General features: G+C 39.7%; 1 protein-coding gene across 3 annotated transcripts in view; it reads left to right on the forward strand.

Annotated features, from left to right (window-relative positions):
- COL4A4 (collagen type IV alpha 4 chain) overlaps positions 1 to 17,872 on the forward strand; it is a 146,338-nt gene that overhangs the window by 7,948 nt on the left and 120,518 nt on the right. For all 3 annotated transcript variants that reach the window (XM_018058850.1, XM_018058852.1, XM_018058849.1), the window contains exons 2-3: positions 7,572 to 7,737; positions 9,479 to 9,521. In XM_018058850.1, coding sequence (XP_017914339.1) covers positions 7,682 to 7,737; positions 9,479 to 9,521 — 99 coding nt within the window. In that variant the 5' untranslated portion in view covers positions 7,572 to 7,681. The remainder of the gene's footprint in view (positions 1 to 7,571; positions 7,738 to 9,478; positions 9,522 to 17,872) is intronic.

Raw genomic sequence — 17,872 nt, forward strand, 5'->3', positions numbered from 1 at the left:
TTGGATCATAAAGAAAACTGATCGCCGAATAATTGATGCTTTTGAACTGTGGCGTTGGAGAAGACTCTTGAGAGTCCTTCAGATAGCAAGGAGATCCAACCAGTTAATCCTGAAGGAAATCAGTCCTGAATATTCATTGGAAGGACTGATGCTGAAGCTGGAGCTCCAATCCTTTGGCTGTCTGATGCGAAGAAAAGACCCTGATGCTTGTAAAGATTGAAGGCGGGAGGAGAAGGGGATGACAGAGGGTGAGATGGTTGGATGGCATCACTGGCTCAGTGGAGTGAGCATGAGTCTGAGGAAGCTCCAGGAGTTGTTGATGGACAGGGAAGCCTGGCATGCTGTAGTCCACTGGGTTGCAGGGTCGGACACGACTGAGCGACTGAACTGAACTTAGCTGAGGCTCTCCTTAGAAAGGGCCCATGTGTGTGCCTGGTCACTCATGCATGTCCAACTCTTTGCAGTCCCATGGACCATAGTCCACCAGGCTTCTGTGTCCATGAAATTCTCCAGGCAAGAATGCTGGAGTGGATTGCCATTTCCTCCTCCCAGGGGATCTTCCCAACCCTGGGATTGAACCTTTGTCTCTTACATTGGCAGGTGGATTCTTTACCACTGAGGCACCTGGGAAGCCCAGAAAGGGCCAAGACTCATATGATTACAGTGTTCCTTCCCCTCCAAGACAAAGCTTTCCTCCTATTTTGAAATCAACTGCATGCTTGTCTCAGTATTTCTGTTTAACCTTAAAAGTTCATTTGGAAACTTCTGTGAAATCTCTCTCTCTCACTCTCTTTTTTTGCTTACATAGCTGCCTGAACGGAGAAGGCAATGGCACCCCACTCCAGTACTCTTGCCTGGAAAATCCCATGGATGGAGGAGCCTGGTAGGCGGCAGTCCATGCTAAGGGTCGGACACGACTGAGCGACTTCCCTTTCACTTTTCACTTTCATTCATTGGAGAACGAAATGGCAACCCACTCCAGTGTTCTTGCCTGGAGAATCCCACAGATGGGGGAGCCTGGTGGGCTGTCGTCTATGGGGTCGCAGAGAGTCAGACACGACTGAAGTGACTTAGCAGCTGCCTGAAATACTTTAACTTTCCTATAGTCTAGTTAGAAATAGTGCCTTGAAGATAGCCAACTGTCCTGTAGAAGTTTCTAGAGGTGAAGTTCCAAACATGAAGACCTTCACAGAAGAACTCTCTTTTTCTGGGATTCACAGCCAACTAACTTTCTATGTATCACAGTGCATCACTGCATTTACAAATGAATCTCCCTGCTACTATTATATTAAAGGCTAAAGTTGTTCTTTCCAGAGATGCATTCCCTGAAATATGCCCCTGAATTTTCATGAACTTTGAAACTGTGTCGTGTAGTGGTTAATAAGGAAAGCTTTAGCATTTGAACCCTGGAAATGTCTCTTACTAACTGTGATGGTGGGGGTTTAGTCAGTGAGTTGTGTGTGACTCTTGCGACCGCATGGACTGTAGCCCGCCAGGCCCCTCTGTCCATGGGATTCTCCAGGCAAGAATACTGGAGTAGGTTGCCATTTCCTTTGCCAGGGGATCTTCCCGACCCAGGAATCAAACCTGGGTCTCCTGCATTGCAGGCAGACTCTTCACTGACTGAGCTATGAGGGAAGCCAATTACTATCTGTAGTTGCTTGTAAAAGGACATTGTTGTGTAACTTACCTTTTAGGGTTGTTGTGAAGATTGAAGATGGGTGTTAAACCTTTAGCACAGGAGGTAGCATATAAAGAACCTACTGACAATGCTGCTTATAATTTCTTATGGTGGGGAAGATGTTGACGATGATGGGGAAGCGGAGGAGGAGGAAGGGCGTGGGGTTGGAGCAGCAGCAGCAGCAGTTGTGGTAGCAGCAGAAGGCTCTCTCATTGATAAAAACAAATGCTGACCTTTTCATAAGTGTCCTCTCAGAGTCCGCTTACGTTAACTCTGATTCTGACCAGACTTGCCCTCTTGTATACCTGCTTCTACACTCACTGAGGAGTCATCCCTCTCGTTGACTTCTCCCGATGTTTACAAGGTCCTTTAAGAGAGACTGTCACTGCTTATTTCTCCTCATTTCTCCAGATCTTCCTTCATTCTCAGATCAATATTGCCTCCCTCCTGAGGTCTGCCAGGCTTGCCCCAGTTCCCAGTTTTCTAACTCTTCTCTCATTTATTGGGAGCTCATTTTGCCTGCATGACAAATTAGGAAGGATGGAAATAGACATATATTGAGCGCTCCCACATGCCAGGGAACTTCCCTCGTGGCTCAGTGGTAAAGAATTTGCTTGCCAATGCAGGAGACACAGGAGAAGGAAATAGCAACCCACTCCAGTATTCTTGCCTGGGAAATCCCATGGACAGAGAAGTCTAGCAGTCTACAGTCCATGGGGTCCCAAAAGAGTCAGACATGACTTAGGGACTAACCAATAACAACATGCCAGGCATGGATTTTGACTCGTGTAGTTCTCTCCAGCATTAATTTTGCATACCGAGAAATGAAGAGCTCAGAGTAAACAGATTTGCTCAGGGTTATACTGGTAAGTGATCAAGATCTGAACACAAGTCTTTCTACCTCTTAGAGTCCTGCTTTCAATCCCTCACATGAGATCACCAGGTACCAGAAGGTAGCCAGTCTCTAGGGAGGAGGGAAGAAGTCCTCAAAGGTGAATGCCAGTCTTTCAGTACACTTGGTTGCAGATGGGCATTTCTCAGTGGGCAGTGGGATTTGCTTACACCAAAGGCAGCTCTCAGAAATCTGAAATCTTAGCTTGGAAGTAAAGGACACATCCGGTTTTGAAAATCAGTTGTACGTTTGTGGAACAGTGTCCCCTCTGTGTGTTTCCCACCTATGACATTCTTATGATTGTTGTCAAATGTTCTGTTGATACTGGGGGGAGACCTCATGGAGAAAAATGATAATAAAAGCCTGTATTGGCAGAATGATAGATTAGCTGAGATATGGCCCATTTGGCCCTGGACTAGCAAACTCAACTCCAGGGTCACCTGAGGACTATACAAAGACTCTCAAACAATTCAGTTGAATCTAGAAGGAAGGCAAGGTGGGGGCGGGCTTGACCACAATCCAACAACCTTCTGGTCCTGTTGGAATGTAGAGATATTCTCAAGAATTTACTTGAGTCCTTCTCAAGTTTTTTCCCCCGTTCCTTCACAGGGAACATGATGCTCCAGCCACATTCTGGTAGTCCGTCGACCCACATGAGTTCGTGACTTGCTTTAATAACCTTTGTGATGGTTGATGGGATTGACTGCTTTCACTAAAAAGCTCTCATCAACCTGGAGGCTTTGAAAGTCTGCAGCTAGAGGCAACCCAAAGATATGGGATTTTAGAAAGTAATCAACCTGGATGTTGGGGAAAGATCAGGTGATCCCTTAACAGGAAAGGTATAAGCCTCAGAGGAGATATTCAGCCCCAGGCATGCCATTCTTTTTCTGGGAGCATTTTTCTAACCACCTCCCCTCGCCCCCCTCCCCCACCACCCCAGGCCCCTTGATTATTTCTCTACAAAAGCTTAGCCTTTAGGAATTCTACTTTGGAAAGATAAAAGTATGTAGAAATACGTGTTCAGACCATCCAAAAAAATTTAGCCTTGGAGAGAGAGTCTTCAGATAGCTCAGTGTCAGAAAGTCAAAGGAAAGAACATGTAGTCATTGAGTTAATAGAAAATGATTTCCCTGAAAGGGCAAATATTGTTCGAAAGAGCTCGAAGACTTAATGTTCCTTGGGAAAAAAAACAAAAACAAAAACAAAACATTGTATCTCTGCTACCTTTTGTGGCTAGAAGATTCCAGTCCTCAGTCTCTGGTTTATCTGGTCCTCCGATCTTGGCCCTCCCTTCCCCCGCCCGACCACCCCCCGACCGCCCCCCCCCCCAACCCCGCACCAACCTTGCCTAGCCCCCAGTGGATGAGAACTCCATCCGACTGTATTTGTGTTCAAGATCAGGTTGCAGAGAAAACAAATTCCCCAGGGTACCGAGAATGGCTTGGAGGCGCTCAGATCCTGTTCCCAGACCTTTGGAAAACACTGGACAGAGACTCTTAAGGAGTCCCAGGGAGATTGGAGTCCAGGCATTTTCATAAAGAAGTGCGTGGGGGGGTGGGGTGGAAATCCCAGAGAGTTGGAGGAAGAGAACACCATGATATCTGCTGAATGTACATGCTAGCAATTACTGATAGAAATATACTGCTGGACAAGAGCCTATTACGGACTGGGTTAATGAACGAAATGGATGTCAAAGGCCCACGGCACATATGTTCAGCTTCCCTATTGGGGGTGGGTGGCCCCAGATGGCCTCCCGAGGTGTGTCGCATGCAGCCTTGGGACCAGCTGCAGTGAGGGCAGTGCTTTTTATCAGACTCGGCTGCCCAGGTCAGTTTGCTCAAGAAAAGGGAGTTGACCACAAGACTGCATCAAGAACTGTCGGGGTGGGGGAGGGCTCTCAGGAATGAGCTGGTTTTTCCTCCTTTCTTGAGACTATCTGTCTCTCTTTGTTTTTGCATTTTCTTGGAAACAGCTTTGTCTGATTATGCAGCTTATCTGTCTCTTCTAAACTCAGACTTGCACTTGACCTTGACTTGTCGCAGTTTTCTAACACCCAGCTGTACTTGAGGATGTACTGGACATATCCTTCTTCCCTCATCTCCCTTTCTTTTCTCAGTGTCCTCATTTCAACTCTCCAAGAGGACTGGTTCAGACGATGTTTTTGTGCTATCCTCCTGCCCAGAGTTCTGTGTCAGGAAGCCAAGCTCCAGGTTGGGTCAGGTGGTTATCCTTAACCTTTCCATGTGCCTGGAAGATGGAATCAGGTGATGGAAACCTAGTTATCCCCGCAATTAAGAGCCAAAGATGGGGCCTGGGGCAGGGGGCTCCGATATAGCCCTCCTTAGCGTTCCACACTCCCTGCTTGAGAATAACAGTTGGCAGAATAAAGCATACCCTTTGAAAGGTACAGAACTTTTGCAAAAGTTTCCTAGGTAGACAGTCTCCCAAAGCTGTTGTTTGCATATGTTTTAGTGGCATAGCACTCGAATTGTTTATACCTTTTTTTTTTTTAATACCTTCTTTTTTAAAAACAAACTTCAATAGAAACACACTGCCTTGGCCTCTCCCATGTGATGACAGCCTATTATTTATGAGAAATTTTATTCAGTGTCATCAAAAGCATGATTGAGACAAAAAGTTTTGTGCTCTTAACACAGGTGGTTGCAGCAAAGGAAGTGTTTGTAGATTGCTGTGGATTGTTGTAGACTGTGTGACAACCTTTGGGGAACTGTAGAGTCCAGTACACACCGCCGTTCACGGTGCCCAGCTGACAGCCAGCTGGGCCTCTGCTTAGCTGTGACTTTGGAGCGGCAGTCTAGCCAGCAGAGTGGTTCTAAAGTCTCTGTGACTCCTCTCTGGCTTTGTTTTCAGGCTAGACAGATGCGTGAGATGAGCACATAGTCATCTGAGGCTTGCTCCAGGTAAAACTGTGGACAAAACTGTTTTACCTTTGGCAGCTCGTTTGCTTAGCGAATAAACAACAATTGTTTATCAAGACATACTTACTCTTTTGGATGAATTATATGCTATTAATAACCATAATAATGTCAACCCAGGAGAAAAAAATTTTTAAGACTCAGAAATTTATGATCATAAATGAAAATATTGAGTTTATATACATATTTTTGTTGCAGAGAAGTATAGTGGAGTGACTAATATGATTTTCAAGTATAAAATTATATTGCATAGGATAGAAATGGGGGAGGGATATACTTTATCACATTATGTGTGCAGACTAATCGCATGATGTATCTATTTTGGGATTAAAAAGCAAATACCGCTGATGTTCTTTAATTTTTGACTGTGTTTCCTATTTGTCTGAAATATCACTTACAGTTAGACTGTTTCAAGCCAAGTTATGTATTCCTCTTAAAACAGTAATTTGTTTTATTGAGACATGCTTCTAGAAGGCAAATAGAAAACTATGTCAATGATGGATTTAGGAATGGGAAAAGATCTAGTTACTCAAAGTGATTCTGTTTCTACTTGGTTTTGAAATTATCATGGAACATCATTCTGATGCTTACTTGGAAAACTAGTCTCTCATAAATATCACATTGATTGAGTTTATCTAGATTTTACCCAGAAATTTAAAATTAAGTTGTAACATTCTACACTCCCATTTCCTTCTTTGTACTTAATTCTTACAGGTACGGGTCTTTAGAGAAGCCTAAGTTTTAAAGATGAGACATTTCAAATTCTTTGAGCCAAAGAGAGCTTTTTTCAAAGTATATGGTACTTGGAGTCAAGATATTTTTTGTTTTCTAAAATTGAGATATGTTTCAAAAATAAAACACACCATTTTCACTCTTTTAAAGTTTATAATTCAGTGGTTTTTAGTGTACTGATTGTGCAACCATTACCCTATCTAATTCATAACACATTACCCTCCAGAAAACTCCATACCTCCCCTTTGCCCCTCCTCCAACCTTTGATAATTACTAATCTATTAATATTTTCTGTCTCTATGGATATTCCTATTTCGACATTTCATACACATGGAATTATACAGTCCATGATTTCTTTCACTTGGCATCGCGTTTTCAAGGTTCCTCTGTGTTGTAGCACTGATTGGTACTTCATTCTTTTTTATGGTCAAATATTCCATTCTGGGACTTCCCTGGTGGCTCAGTGGTAGAGAATCCGCTTGCATGCAAGAGACATGGGTTCAATCCCTGGGTTGGGAAGATCCGCTGGGAAGGAAACAGCTACCCACTCCAGTGCCCTTGCCTGGGAAATCCCATGGACAGGGGAGCCTGGCAGGCTACAGTGCATGGGGTCTCAAAAGAGCTGGACGCGACTTCGTGACTAAACAACAGCAACAAGTACTTCACTGTATGGATGTAGCACGTTTTGCTTAGTCATCGATTGAAATGAGTCGTTCCCATTTTTGGCCATTACAAATAATTCTGCTGTAAATATTCATGTATAGGTTTATGTATGAACATATTTTGTCAGTTCTCTTGAGTGTATACCTAGGAATGAAATTGCTGTGTCATATGGTAACTCTGTGTTTAACTTTTTGATGACCTGCCAAAATATGGTACCATTTTACATAAAACATGTTTATATGTCTTTGCTGTTTGTAGGCAAAATGTACATTTCTATATAGGGGATTCCTTTTTAGTTTCAAAAATTAAAAAAAAAGCACTTGAGTGAATTTTAGCTTGAATTTTTAAGAGAAAAGATTAAATAGAAGAAAATTTCACATAACAAAATGAAACAATAATTTTTGTAAAAGTTTTACATATATGTATCTTTTCATTTTTGAAAAATGTATTAATGAATGAAAGGATTTGGTATCTGTATTTCTAAGAATTAAAAATTGAAACATATTCAGTTTACTCATCACTAAGGAAAGAGTGTTATGTCAAAACAGTGTTTAAGTTCTTCTTTAGAAAATATTTCCATCACTAACTCTGAATAATGAAAGCAATTATTTTCGATGTGATAATGCATACTGTGTTTAAAAAGATATTTTATATTTGCCATATACAGACTTTAAACCCAGGACATAGAACCTTGCTTATAGATGAGAGTCTTCTGGAAGAGAAGAGTGACAGCGTTTTTGTTGAGTACCAAGACTCGAATATGAAGTAATTTTGCACATGGCATTGGTAAGGCGTTCTTTCAGGTGCAACAAGCTCTTGGCCACCGATTCCTGGTGAGTGTCCTCAAGTATGATCACTGGCTTTTATTTGATAATTTTTCCCCTGTGTTGGTTTTATAGGTATAAATTATCTGAATGTCAAAAAATCAAAGTATTCCAGAAATCTATAAATTTTACCTGCTGCTGTTCTATTAAACAGCACATTTATTATTAAGCAGCAATTCTCTCTACTCTTCTAGAATTACAGCCACACAATCACCCAGTGGGAGAATGTACAAGGCCACAGGTTCTTGCTCTCCTATTCACTGGGTTTGAATAGCAAGAACCTTCTTGTGTCCAGAGCTGCAGGGTCCCTATAACTAGCAGTTATAGTGGTTAGGACAATGCACTGCATGAGTGTGGTAGGCAGAATGATGACCCCCCAAAGCTGTCCACGCCCTAATCGCCTGAACCTCTGAATGTGTTGTTATGTGACAAGGGAGAATTATGGTTATAGATGAAATTAAGGTTGCTAATCAGCTGACTGTGCAATGGGAAGTTATCCTGGATTATCTGAGGGACCCAGTATAATCACAAGGGTCCCCCAGCCCACTCAGCCGCAGTGTCCCCTTTTGGCTTCCCTGGTGGCTCAGGCAGTAAAGAATCCTCCTGCAATGCAGGAGACCCGGGGTCTATCCCTGGTCGGGAAGATCCCCTGGAGAAGGAAATGGCAACCTACTCCAATACTGTTGTCTAGAGAATCCCATGGACAGAAGAGCCTGGCAGGCTATAGCCCATGAGGTCGCAAAGAGTTGGGCACAATTGAGGGACTAACACACTGGAAGTGAAGGAGGGAGGCAGAAGATTGAGAGTCAAGAGGGAGATGTGATGATGCAAGCAGAGGTCAGAGGGGTGTAGCAGGAGAGAGACTTGACTGGCCACTGCTGGCTTTGAAGGTGGAAGGGACCACAAGCCAAGGAATGCAGGCAGCCTTTAGAATCCAGAAAAACCAAGGAATCCGAGTGTCCCTTGGAGCCTTCAGAAGAGACACAGCCCTGCCAACATCTTGATTTTTTTTGTTTGCCGGTGAGACCTATTTCAGACTTCTGGCCTCTAGAATGATAAGAAAATAAATTTTTGTTGTTTTATGTCACCAAGTTTGTGGTCATGTGCTACAGCAGCAGTAGCTAACTATTAATAGTATGAGATTGTTCAAAGTGACTACAAAAATATTGGGAGTTATGACAGGTAAATGTTAAATAGTGAAAAATATGGAAAATTTTGAAGCTGATGAACATGTATTGATGGGCAATGAAGGAAGAGAGGGTGATGGGAAGGAGGCTTTTTCCATACTATTTCCCAAATCATCTCCTCAGCCCAGTTAGGTTTCTTCCATTCTCTCTCCTTCTGGTTGTTCCCACTTAACAGCATCCAGAATACCTTAATCTTTGCAGTAGTTCCTGGGCAAAGCTGCTTGCTTCCTACTCTCCTCTAGTTTTTATTCTGAGAGTCATCTCCCTTTACTTACCATCCATCCAGGTCTCACCTTCCCAGTGTCCCTATGGTACCCAGCACAGTGAGGGCCACATTAAAGGGTGTGAATACTTCTTGATTAATTAAAAAGAGGAAACATGGTGATGCTATCTGGAGAGAGGGTAGCATTCATCTGGTCACTGATGGCCATCAGTTGGTGATAATAGCCTATTCGAAACTTAAAAAAAGCTTTCTGGAGTTAATTCCTATGTCCTTTTGCTTTTAGTTTGTTTTGCATGAAAACCAACAGTTTAAATTAATTTGCATTTTTGTTTTTTGGTAGGTCACTCATACTTATTCTCTTTTCTGTACAATATGCATATGGGGTAAGTCTATTAATGAGCTCTGATTCCATGTTGAAAATTTACTTTACTGAATGCATTACTTTTATTATACTGTCTTAAACCATTTTTAAAAATTGAAGTATAGTTAATTTACAATGTTGTATTAGTTTCAGAACTAAAGGAAAAATGATTCAGTTATATATCTCTATCTATCTGCCTCTTGATTCTTCTCTATTATAGGTTATCACAAGATATTGAATATAGTTCCCTGTGATATACAGTAAAGTCTTGTTGTTTATTTTATATATAATGGTGTGTTTATATTAATCCCAAACTTCTAATTTATCTCCCCCACACCTTTGGTAACCATAAGTTTGCTTTCTATGTCTCTGAGTTATTTCTGTTTTGTTAATAAGTTCATTAGTATCACTTTTTTAGATTCCACATGTAAGTGAGATCATATGGTATCTTTCTCTCTCTGTCTGACTTACTTAACTTAGCTTCACTTACTTCATTCTATCCATGTTGATGCAAATGGCATTATTTCATTCTTTTTATGGCTGAGTAGTATTCCATTATGTATATGTATATATACACATACATTTTATTATATATATATATGCATATATATGCATATAATAGCACATCTTTATCCATTCATCTGTTGATGGACGTTTAGGTTGATTCCATGTCTTGGCTATCATAAACAGAGCTGCTGTGAATATTCTGTTGCATTTGTCTTTTCCAATTAGAGTTTTCTTTGGATATATGCCCAGGATTGGGGTTGCAGGATCACATAGTAACTCTATTTTCAGTTTTTTAGGGACTTCTATATTGTTCTTCATACTGCCTACACCAATTTGCATTCCCAACAGCAATATAGGAAGATTCCTGTTTCTCCACACACTCTCCAGCATCTATTATTTGTAGAGTTTTTGATGATAGCCATTCTGACTGGTGTGAGGTGATACCTCATTGTAGTTTTGATTTGCCTTTCTCTCAGTGATATTGAGCATCTTTTCATATGCCTGTTGGCCACTTGTATATCTTCTTTGGAGAAATGTCTATTTAGGTCTTCTACCCATTTTTTATTTGGTTGTTAGAGTTTGTTTTTGTTTGTTTGTTTGTTTGTTTGTTTTGTATTAAGCTGTATGAGCTCTTTGTCTATTTTGAAAATTAATCCCTTATTGGTAGCATCATTTGTAAATATTTTCTACCAGCCAGTAGGTTGTTATTTTCAATTTGTTTATGGTTTCCTTTGATGTGTAAAATATTTAAGTTTAAATAGGTCCCATTTGTTTATTTTGGTTTTTATTTCCATTACTCTAGGATACAGATCCAAGAAAATTTTGCTACAACTCATGTCAAAGAGAGTTCTGTCTATATTGTCATCTAGGAGTTTTATACTATCCTGTCTTTTAGGTCAATAACCCGTTTTGAGTTTATTTTTGTACATGGTGTTAGGGAATGTTCTAAATTCATTCTTTTACATGTAGCTGTCCAGTTTTCCCAGTAACACTAATTGAAGAGATTCTCTTTTCTATATTGTGTATTCTTGTTGTAGATTAATTGACTGTAAGTTCATGATTGTATTTCTGAACTTTCTATCCTGTTCCATTGACATATGTGTCTGTTTTTGTGCCAGTGCCAACTGTTTTGATTATTGTTGCTTTGTAGTATAACCTGAATTCAGGGAGCATGATTCCTCCAGCTCTGTTCTTCTTTAGACTGTTTTGGCTATTCGGGACTTTATGTGTTTCCATCAGTTCAGTTCACTTCAGTCGCTCAGTCATGTCTGACTCTTTGAGACCCCATGAATCCCAGCACGCCAGGCCTCCGTGTCCATCACCATCTCCTGGAGTTCACTCAGACTCATGTCCATCGAGTCAGTGATGCCATCCAGCCGTCTCATCCTTGGTCGTCCCCTTCTCCTCCTGCCCCCAATCCCTCCCAGCATCAGAGTCTTTTCCAATGAGTCAACTTTTCGCATGAGGTGGCCAAAGTACTGGAGTTTCAGCTTTAGCATCATTCCTTCCAAAGAAATCCTAGGGCTGATCTCCTTCAGAATGGACTGGTTGGATCTCCTTGCAGTCCAAGGGACTCTCAAGAGTCTTCTCCAACATCACAGTTCAAAAGCATCAATTCTTCGGCGTTCAGCCTTCTTCACAGTCCAACTCTCACATCCATACATGACCACAGGAAAAACCATAGCCTTGACTAGATGGACCTTTTTCAGCAAAGTAATGTCTCTGCTTTTTAATATGTTGTCTAGGTTGGTCATAACTTTTCTTCCAAGGACTAAGCATCTTTTAATTTCATGGCAGCAGTCACCATCTGCAGTGATTTTGCAGCCCAAAAAAATAAAGTCTGACACTGTTTCTACTGTTTCCCCATCTATTTCCCATGAAGTGATGGGACCAGATGCCATGATCTTCGTTTTCTGAATGTTGAGCTTTAAGCCAACTTTTTCACTCTCCTCTTTCACTTTCATCAAGAGGCTTTTGAGCTCCTCTTCACTTTCTGCCATAAGGGTGGTGTCATCTGCATATCTGAGGTTATTGATATTTCTCCCAGCAATCTTGATTCCAGCTTGTGTTTCTTCCAGTCCAGCCTTTCTCATGATGTACTCTGCATAGAAGTTAAATAAGCAGGGTGACAATATACAGCCTTGACGTACTCCTTTTCCCATTTGGAACCAGTCTGTTGTTCCATGTCCAGTTCTAACTGTTGCTTCCTGACCTGCATACAGATTTCTCAAGAGGCAGGTTAGGTGGTCTGGTATTCCCCTCTCTTTCAGAATTTTCCACAGTTTGTTGTGACCCACACAGTCAAAGGCTTTGGCATAGTCAATAAAGCAGAAATAGATGTTTTTCTGGAACTCTCTTGCTTTTTCCATACAAAATTAAAAAAAAAATTGTTTGTTCTAGTTCTGTGAAAAAATACCATTGATAATTTGATAGGGATTGCATTGAATCTGTAGATTGCCTTGATTAGTGTGGTGGTTTTAACAGTATTGATGCTTGCAATCCGAGAACACGATATATCTTTCCATCTATTTGTGTTGTTTTTGATTTCTTTCATCAGTGTCGTATAGTTTTCAGAGTACAGGTTTTTTTGCCTTTTCAGGTAGGTTTATTCCTGGGCATTTTATTCTTTTTGATATGATGGTAAGTGGGATTGTTTCCTTAATTTCTCTTTCTGATATTTTGTTTTTAATGTATAGACGTGCAAGAGATTTTTCTCTGTGTTGATTTTTATCCTATAACTTTGCTAAATTCATAGTTTTTTTGGTGACATCTTTAGGATTTTCTGTGTATAGTATCATGTCATATGCAAACAGTGACAGTTTTATGTCCTCTTTTCCAATTTGGATTCTTTTTTATTTCTTTTTCTTTTCTGATTGCTGTGACAGGACTTTCAAAACTATATTATGTGTAAGTGGCAAGCATGGGCATGCTTGTCTTGTTCCTGATCTTAGAGGAAATATTTTCAGGTTTTCATCATTGAGTATGATGTTAGCTTTGGGTTTGTCATATATGACCTTTATTATTTTGAAGTATGTTCCCTTTAAGCCCACTTTTTAAGCTCATAAGTGGATGCTGAGTTTTATCAAAAGCTTTTTCTACATCTATTGAGATAATCATATGGATTTTATTCTTCAATTTGTAAATGGGTTGTATCACATTGGTTGATTTGCAGGCAGGTCTTGAAAAATCTTTGCATTTATTGGATAAATCCCACTTGATCACAATATGTAAGCCTTTTACTATATTGTTGGAGTTGGTTTGCTGTTATTTTGTTGAGAATTTTGCATTTATGTTCATTAGAGATATTGGCCTATAATTTAATTTTTGTAATATCTTCATCTGGTTTAGATATCAAGGTGATGGTGGCCTCATAGAATGAGTTCAGAAGTATTTCTTCCTCTGTTTATATTTTGGGATAGTTTCAGAAGGATAGGTGTCATCTCTTCTCTGAATGTTTGGTAGAATTTCCCTGTGAAGCCATCTGGTTGTGGACTTTTTGTTTGTTGAAATTATTTTAGTCACAGATTCAATTTCAGTACATGTAATTGGTCTTTCATATTTTCTCTTTCTTCCTGGTTCAGTCTCAGGAGATTGTACCTTTCTAAGGATTTATCCTTTTCTTCCAAGTTGCTGATTTCATTGGCCTGTAGTAGACTTTTATGATCCTTTGTATTTGTTGTGTCAGTTATGACTTCTTTTTCATTTTTAATTTTATTGATTTGAGCCCTCTCCTTTTTTTCTTGATGAGTCTGGCTAAAGGTTTCTTAATTTTGTTTATGTTTTCAAAGAACCAGTTTTTAGTTTCATTGATCTTTTCTATTGTTTTCTTGTCTCTATTTTATTTATTTCAGTTTTGATCTTTACGTTTCTTTCCTTCAGCTACCTTTGGGTTTTGTTTGTTGTTCTTTCTTTATTATACTTTTAAACAAGTCACTCTCTGGGGCTTTTTTTCTCATTTGTAAAAAGGAAGTGTTGGATTAAATGGGCTGTAAGATTTCTTTTATATCTACCATCAAGACTAGTAAAATTGCCTAGGTATTAGACATTTCTTTGTTTTATAACAGAGCTATTTTTCAAAACTTTTTTTCAGAGGGCAGAAGGAAGCAGCTGGGCCATTACAAGATTAAATCAAGAAGTATAAAATTTGAATGTTTTAACTCAGGAGAAGGATAAGCCTTGAACATTCTGTTCTGCTCCTCTCTAGAGAATCTAAGTGATTAAACCCAACTTCAGACATTCTAGGAAATCCTATTGGAGGCAGCCTGTATTCATGTTGATCTTGAGATAGTCAGACTGGTTTAAATCACGCTAATAAATACATCTCTGTCTATCCATCCTGTAGCTTGGACCTATCCAGTCCAGCTTCTGTGATTCAAGTTATCATAGGTCTTTTCAAAGTGAATCAAAATAGAAAGTTGCCATTCATTCTCCTTTCTCTTTTAGGCAGGAGCAGAAAGCACATGCATTAAAGAATAGGATGCCCTGGGTTCCTCTGCCGGTGATTCGTCTCATAACCTATTCAAGACTCAGTTTTCTCCTATGGGAAATGGGTTTGATAAAACTTGCCCAGCTTAGTTCACAGGGATTTCAGAGCATCACCTCAAATAATGAACAGAAACACACTGAAATATATGTTTGTGGATTATTTTTCCTCTTACCTGACTTTTTAAAGTTTCTTTAGTATTATGTTCTTTTTTTCTATTATAAAAGTCTATAGAGTGCTAAATTGTATGTCCTTCACTTCTTTATGTTTCATATGAGTGCATATAACACCTGAACAAAGATTATTTTATCTTTGCTCTTCCTACCAGCTTCTGGTGTGCAGAGATTCTAGAGATTTCCCACAGAGTGACTGTACTGTAGATAGATTTTAAAGGTAGAGATATAAATTGATAAAATCTCTGTGGAAAGTCAATTTGGCATCACCTATCAGGATTTTAAATGCATGTGCCTATTGACATAACAATTTCCCTATTTGAAATTTATCATATATATTTATTCTGACATGGATGAATATATATGCACAAAAATATTAGTTTAAAGGTAGCATTCAGAAGCAAGAGGGGAGATAATTAAATGTCCACTAATAAGGACTAACTAAATAAGTTATAATATTGAGTTGGCCAAAAAGTCCATTTGGGTTTTTCTGTTAAATGTTATAGAGAAACCCATGCGAGCTTTTGGCCAACCCAATATTTTGTTTAGTGGGTAGCCATATACAGTAATTCAGAATGACTTTGAAGACATAAGTGAGAAAAGCAAGGTACAAAGAAATATACCTTTTGCATAAAAGCAAAACAAAGACAAAATCGCCAAAAGTGTGTGTGTGTGGTCATTGTGTATTAAAAAATATGCTCAGAAATGCCCAGACATGGACTTGAGGTGAGCAGTTATCTTTAGGAGAAGGAACTGGGGACCAGAGTTAGAACAGAAAATTTCTTTTTCCATTACACTGTTTTGAAGTGATTGAATTATCATGTACATATGTTATTTGTTTAAAATAAAACCCATAAAAGCACAAATGCAGGACAGATCATTAATCTAGAAATTAGTAAAATATTTTCTTGAACTTTCTATGCAACAAATATTTGTTTAAAATACCTGGGATAAAACAGATAGTGAGTTTTATTTTTTTCTCTTTGAAGAGTAACATTGGTTTTTGAGAGTGCTAGTATATTCCCAGAGAGTGTGGTTTGTACTTTGAATGTTGACTTGTGTGAGATACTGTCTTTATCTCTTTTTAATGGGGTTATACAGTCTGGTCCTGAGGTACACTTTCTTCCTTTATAGATGCCTCCCTCCTTTAAAGTGATGTTTGTTGGGATATGTCTGATGTAGAAGAACTTTGTAGGGACTAAAATTGCTTCTTGCTTTTTTCTTTTATTGGTCCAAGTTGAAGTTTTCTATGTGTTTCTTTATTAGAATGCTTCTAATCTACTTTGAACCGATTCTTCTCTGAAATGTAATTTTGCTACAAACATCTCAGTAATGCTTAGCATAATAAAGTTTAAAAAATAAGAAACTTGCCTCTATTATCAAGCCATCTAACCAACTGACCTTCTTTTTTCTCTGGTTGTTTTGGTATTTCACCAAACACATAGTAATGAATCCCAACCTTAAATGAACCCAAATGTTCAGAATAGTTATTTTAAGTGCTTTCATGCTGTCCTGACCTGGCCCTGAGCATTTGATTTTTTTTTTTTTTTACCTTATCAGGGTTTTGAACTTAACATTTCTGCATTCATAGATAACAGTGTTACCCAAAGCTCAAGAGGTATATGTTTCTGAAACTTCAATTACATTTTTTAACTTAAATTATCTAATTCCTTAGCTCTTGTCAAGATTGAAGTTTTTATGTATTTTTCAATGACCCATAAGAGTTATGTTTATAAAATGTACTTTTAATTAATGATTAATCAAAATATTTTTTCTGAGCACATTTTTCAATAAAAAAGAAGTCTTAATTGTATGATTGAAAAGGAAAGTATGCCACTTAGACTCCTTTCCCTCACATCACATATACATATACACTTGTGTATGTATATGGGGCTGTATACTTTTGTACATGTATATGTAATGAAGGGGATATGTATACATTTGTGCATTTCATACATATACATGTATACTCATGTATGGTTTACATAAGTGTGTTTGTGTATTTATGTATAGTATATTTATGTATATACATATCTTCTATATGAACTGTGCGTATTGCTGTGCAGAATCTTTTAAGCTTAATTAGGTCCCCAAGAGAAAAACAAGTTTTGTATATTAATGCATATATGTGGAATCTAGAGAAGTGGTAGAGATAAACCTAGTTCCAGGGCAGGAATAGAGGTGCAGACATAGAGAAGAGACACATAGACACAGGGGAGGGGATGAATTGGAGATTAGGGTCGACAAATGTGCACTGTTATATAAAACAGATAGCTAGTGGGAACCTGCTACATAGCACAAGGAGCTCAGCTGGGTGCTCTTTGGTGACCTGGAGGGGGCAGGAATGGGAAGAGGCAGTGGGAAAGCCACAGGAAGGGGATGTATGTACACATATAGCTGATTCATTGCAAGGACTGATGCCGAAGCTGAAGCTCCAAAACTTTGGCCACCTGATGCAAAGAACTGACTCATTGGAAAAGACCCTGATGCTGGGAAAAATTGAGGCCAGGAGGAGAAGGGGACAACAGAGGATGAGATGGTTGGTGGGCATCACCAACTCAGTAGAGTGAGCATGAGTTTGAGCAAGCTCCGGGAGTTGAAGATGGACAGGAAATCCTGGTGTGCTGCAGTCCATGGGGTCGCAAAGAGTCGGACATGACAGAGCTACTGAACAGACTGATAGCCGATTCACTTTGTCATACAGCAGAAACTAACACAGCATCATTGTAAAGCAGATATACCCCAATTTTAAAAAAGAGGACAGTACATATTGGTTCAGTTGTGTGATCTTTCCCCATTATGTGTTGGTCTAAAGGCTAAAGTTTACACTGTTGTTAGTTTTAAAAGATCTGTTAATTATAGAAGTGTGTGGCCCTATCTGGGGCTTCCCAGATGGCACGAGTGATAAAGAACCCACCTGCCAATGCAGGAGATGCAAGAGACACAGGTTCAGTCCCTGGGTCAGGAAGATCCCCTGGAGGAGGGCATGGCACCCATTCCAGTATTCTTCCCGTGGACAGAGGAGCCTGGTGGGCTACAGTCCATGAAAGAGCTGGACACAACTGAAGCGGCTTATCAGGATGCCTTGGTCCTGTCCATACTCTCGGCTCCCAGCACCGAGAGCTGATGCACCACCTTTGCCCTCTCACCATGCAGCGCTGACCGCCATGAACGAATCGATGCTCAGTGTGTCTTCACTGAAGGCGTGGC

Source organism: Capra hircus, chromosome 2 (genome assembly GCF_001704415.2).
Source record: "Capra hircus breed San Clemente chromosome 2, ASM170441v1, whole genome shotgun sequence".
Lineage (NCBI taxonomy): Eukaryota > Metazoa > Chordata > Mammalia > Artiodactyla > Bovidae > Capra > Capra hircus.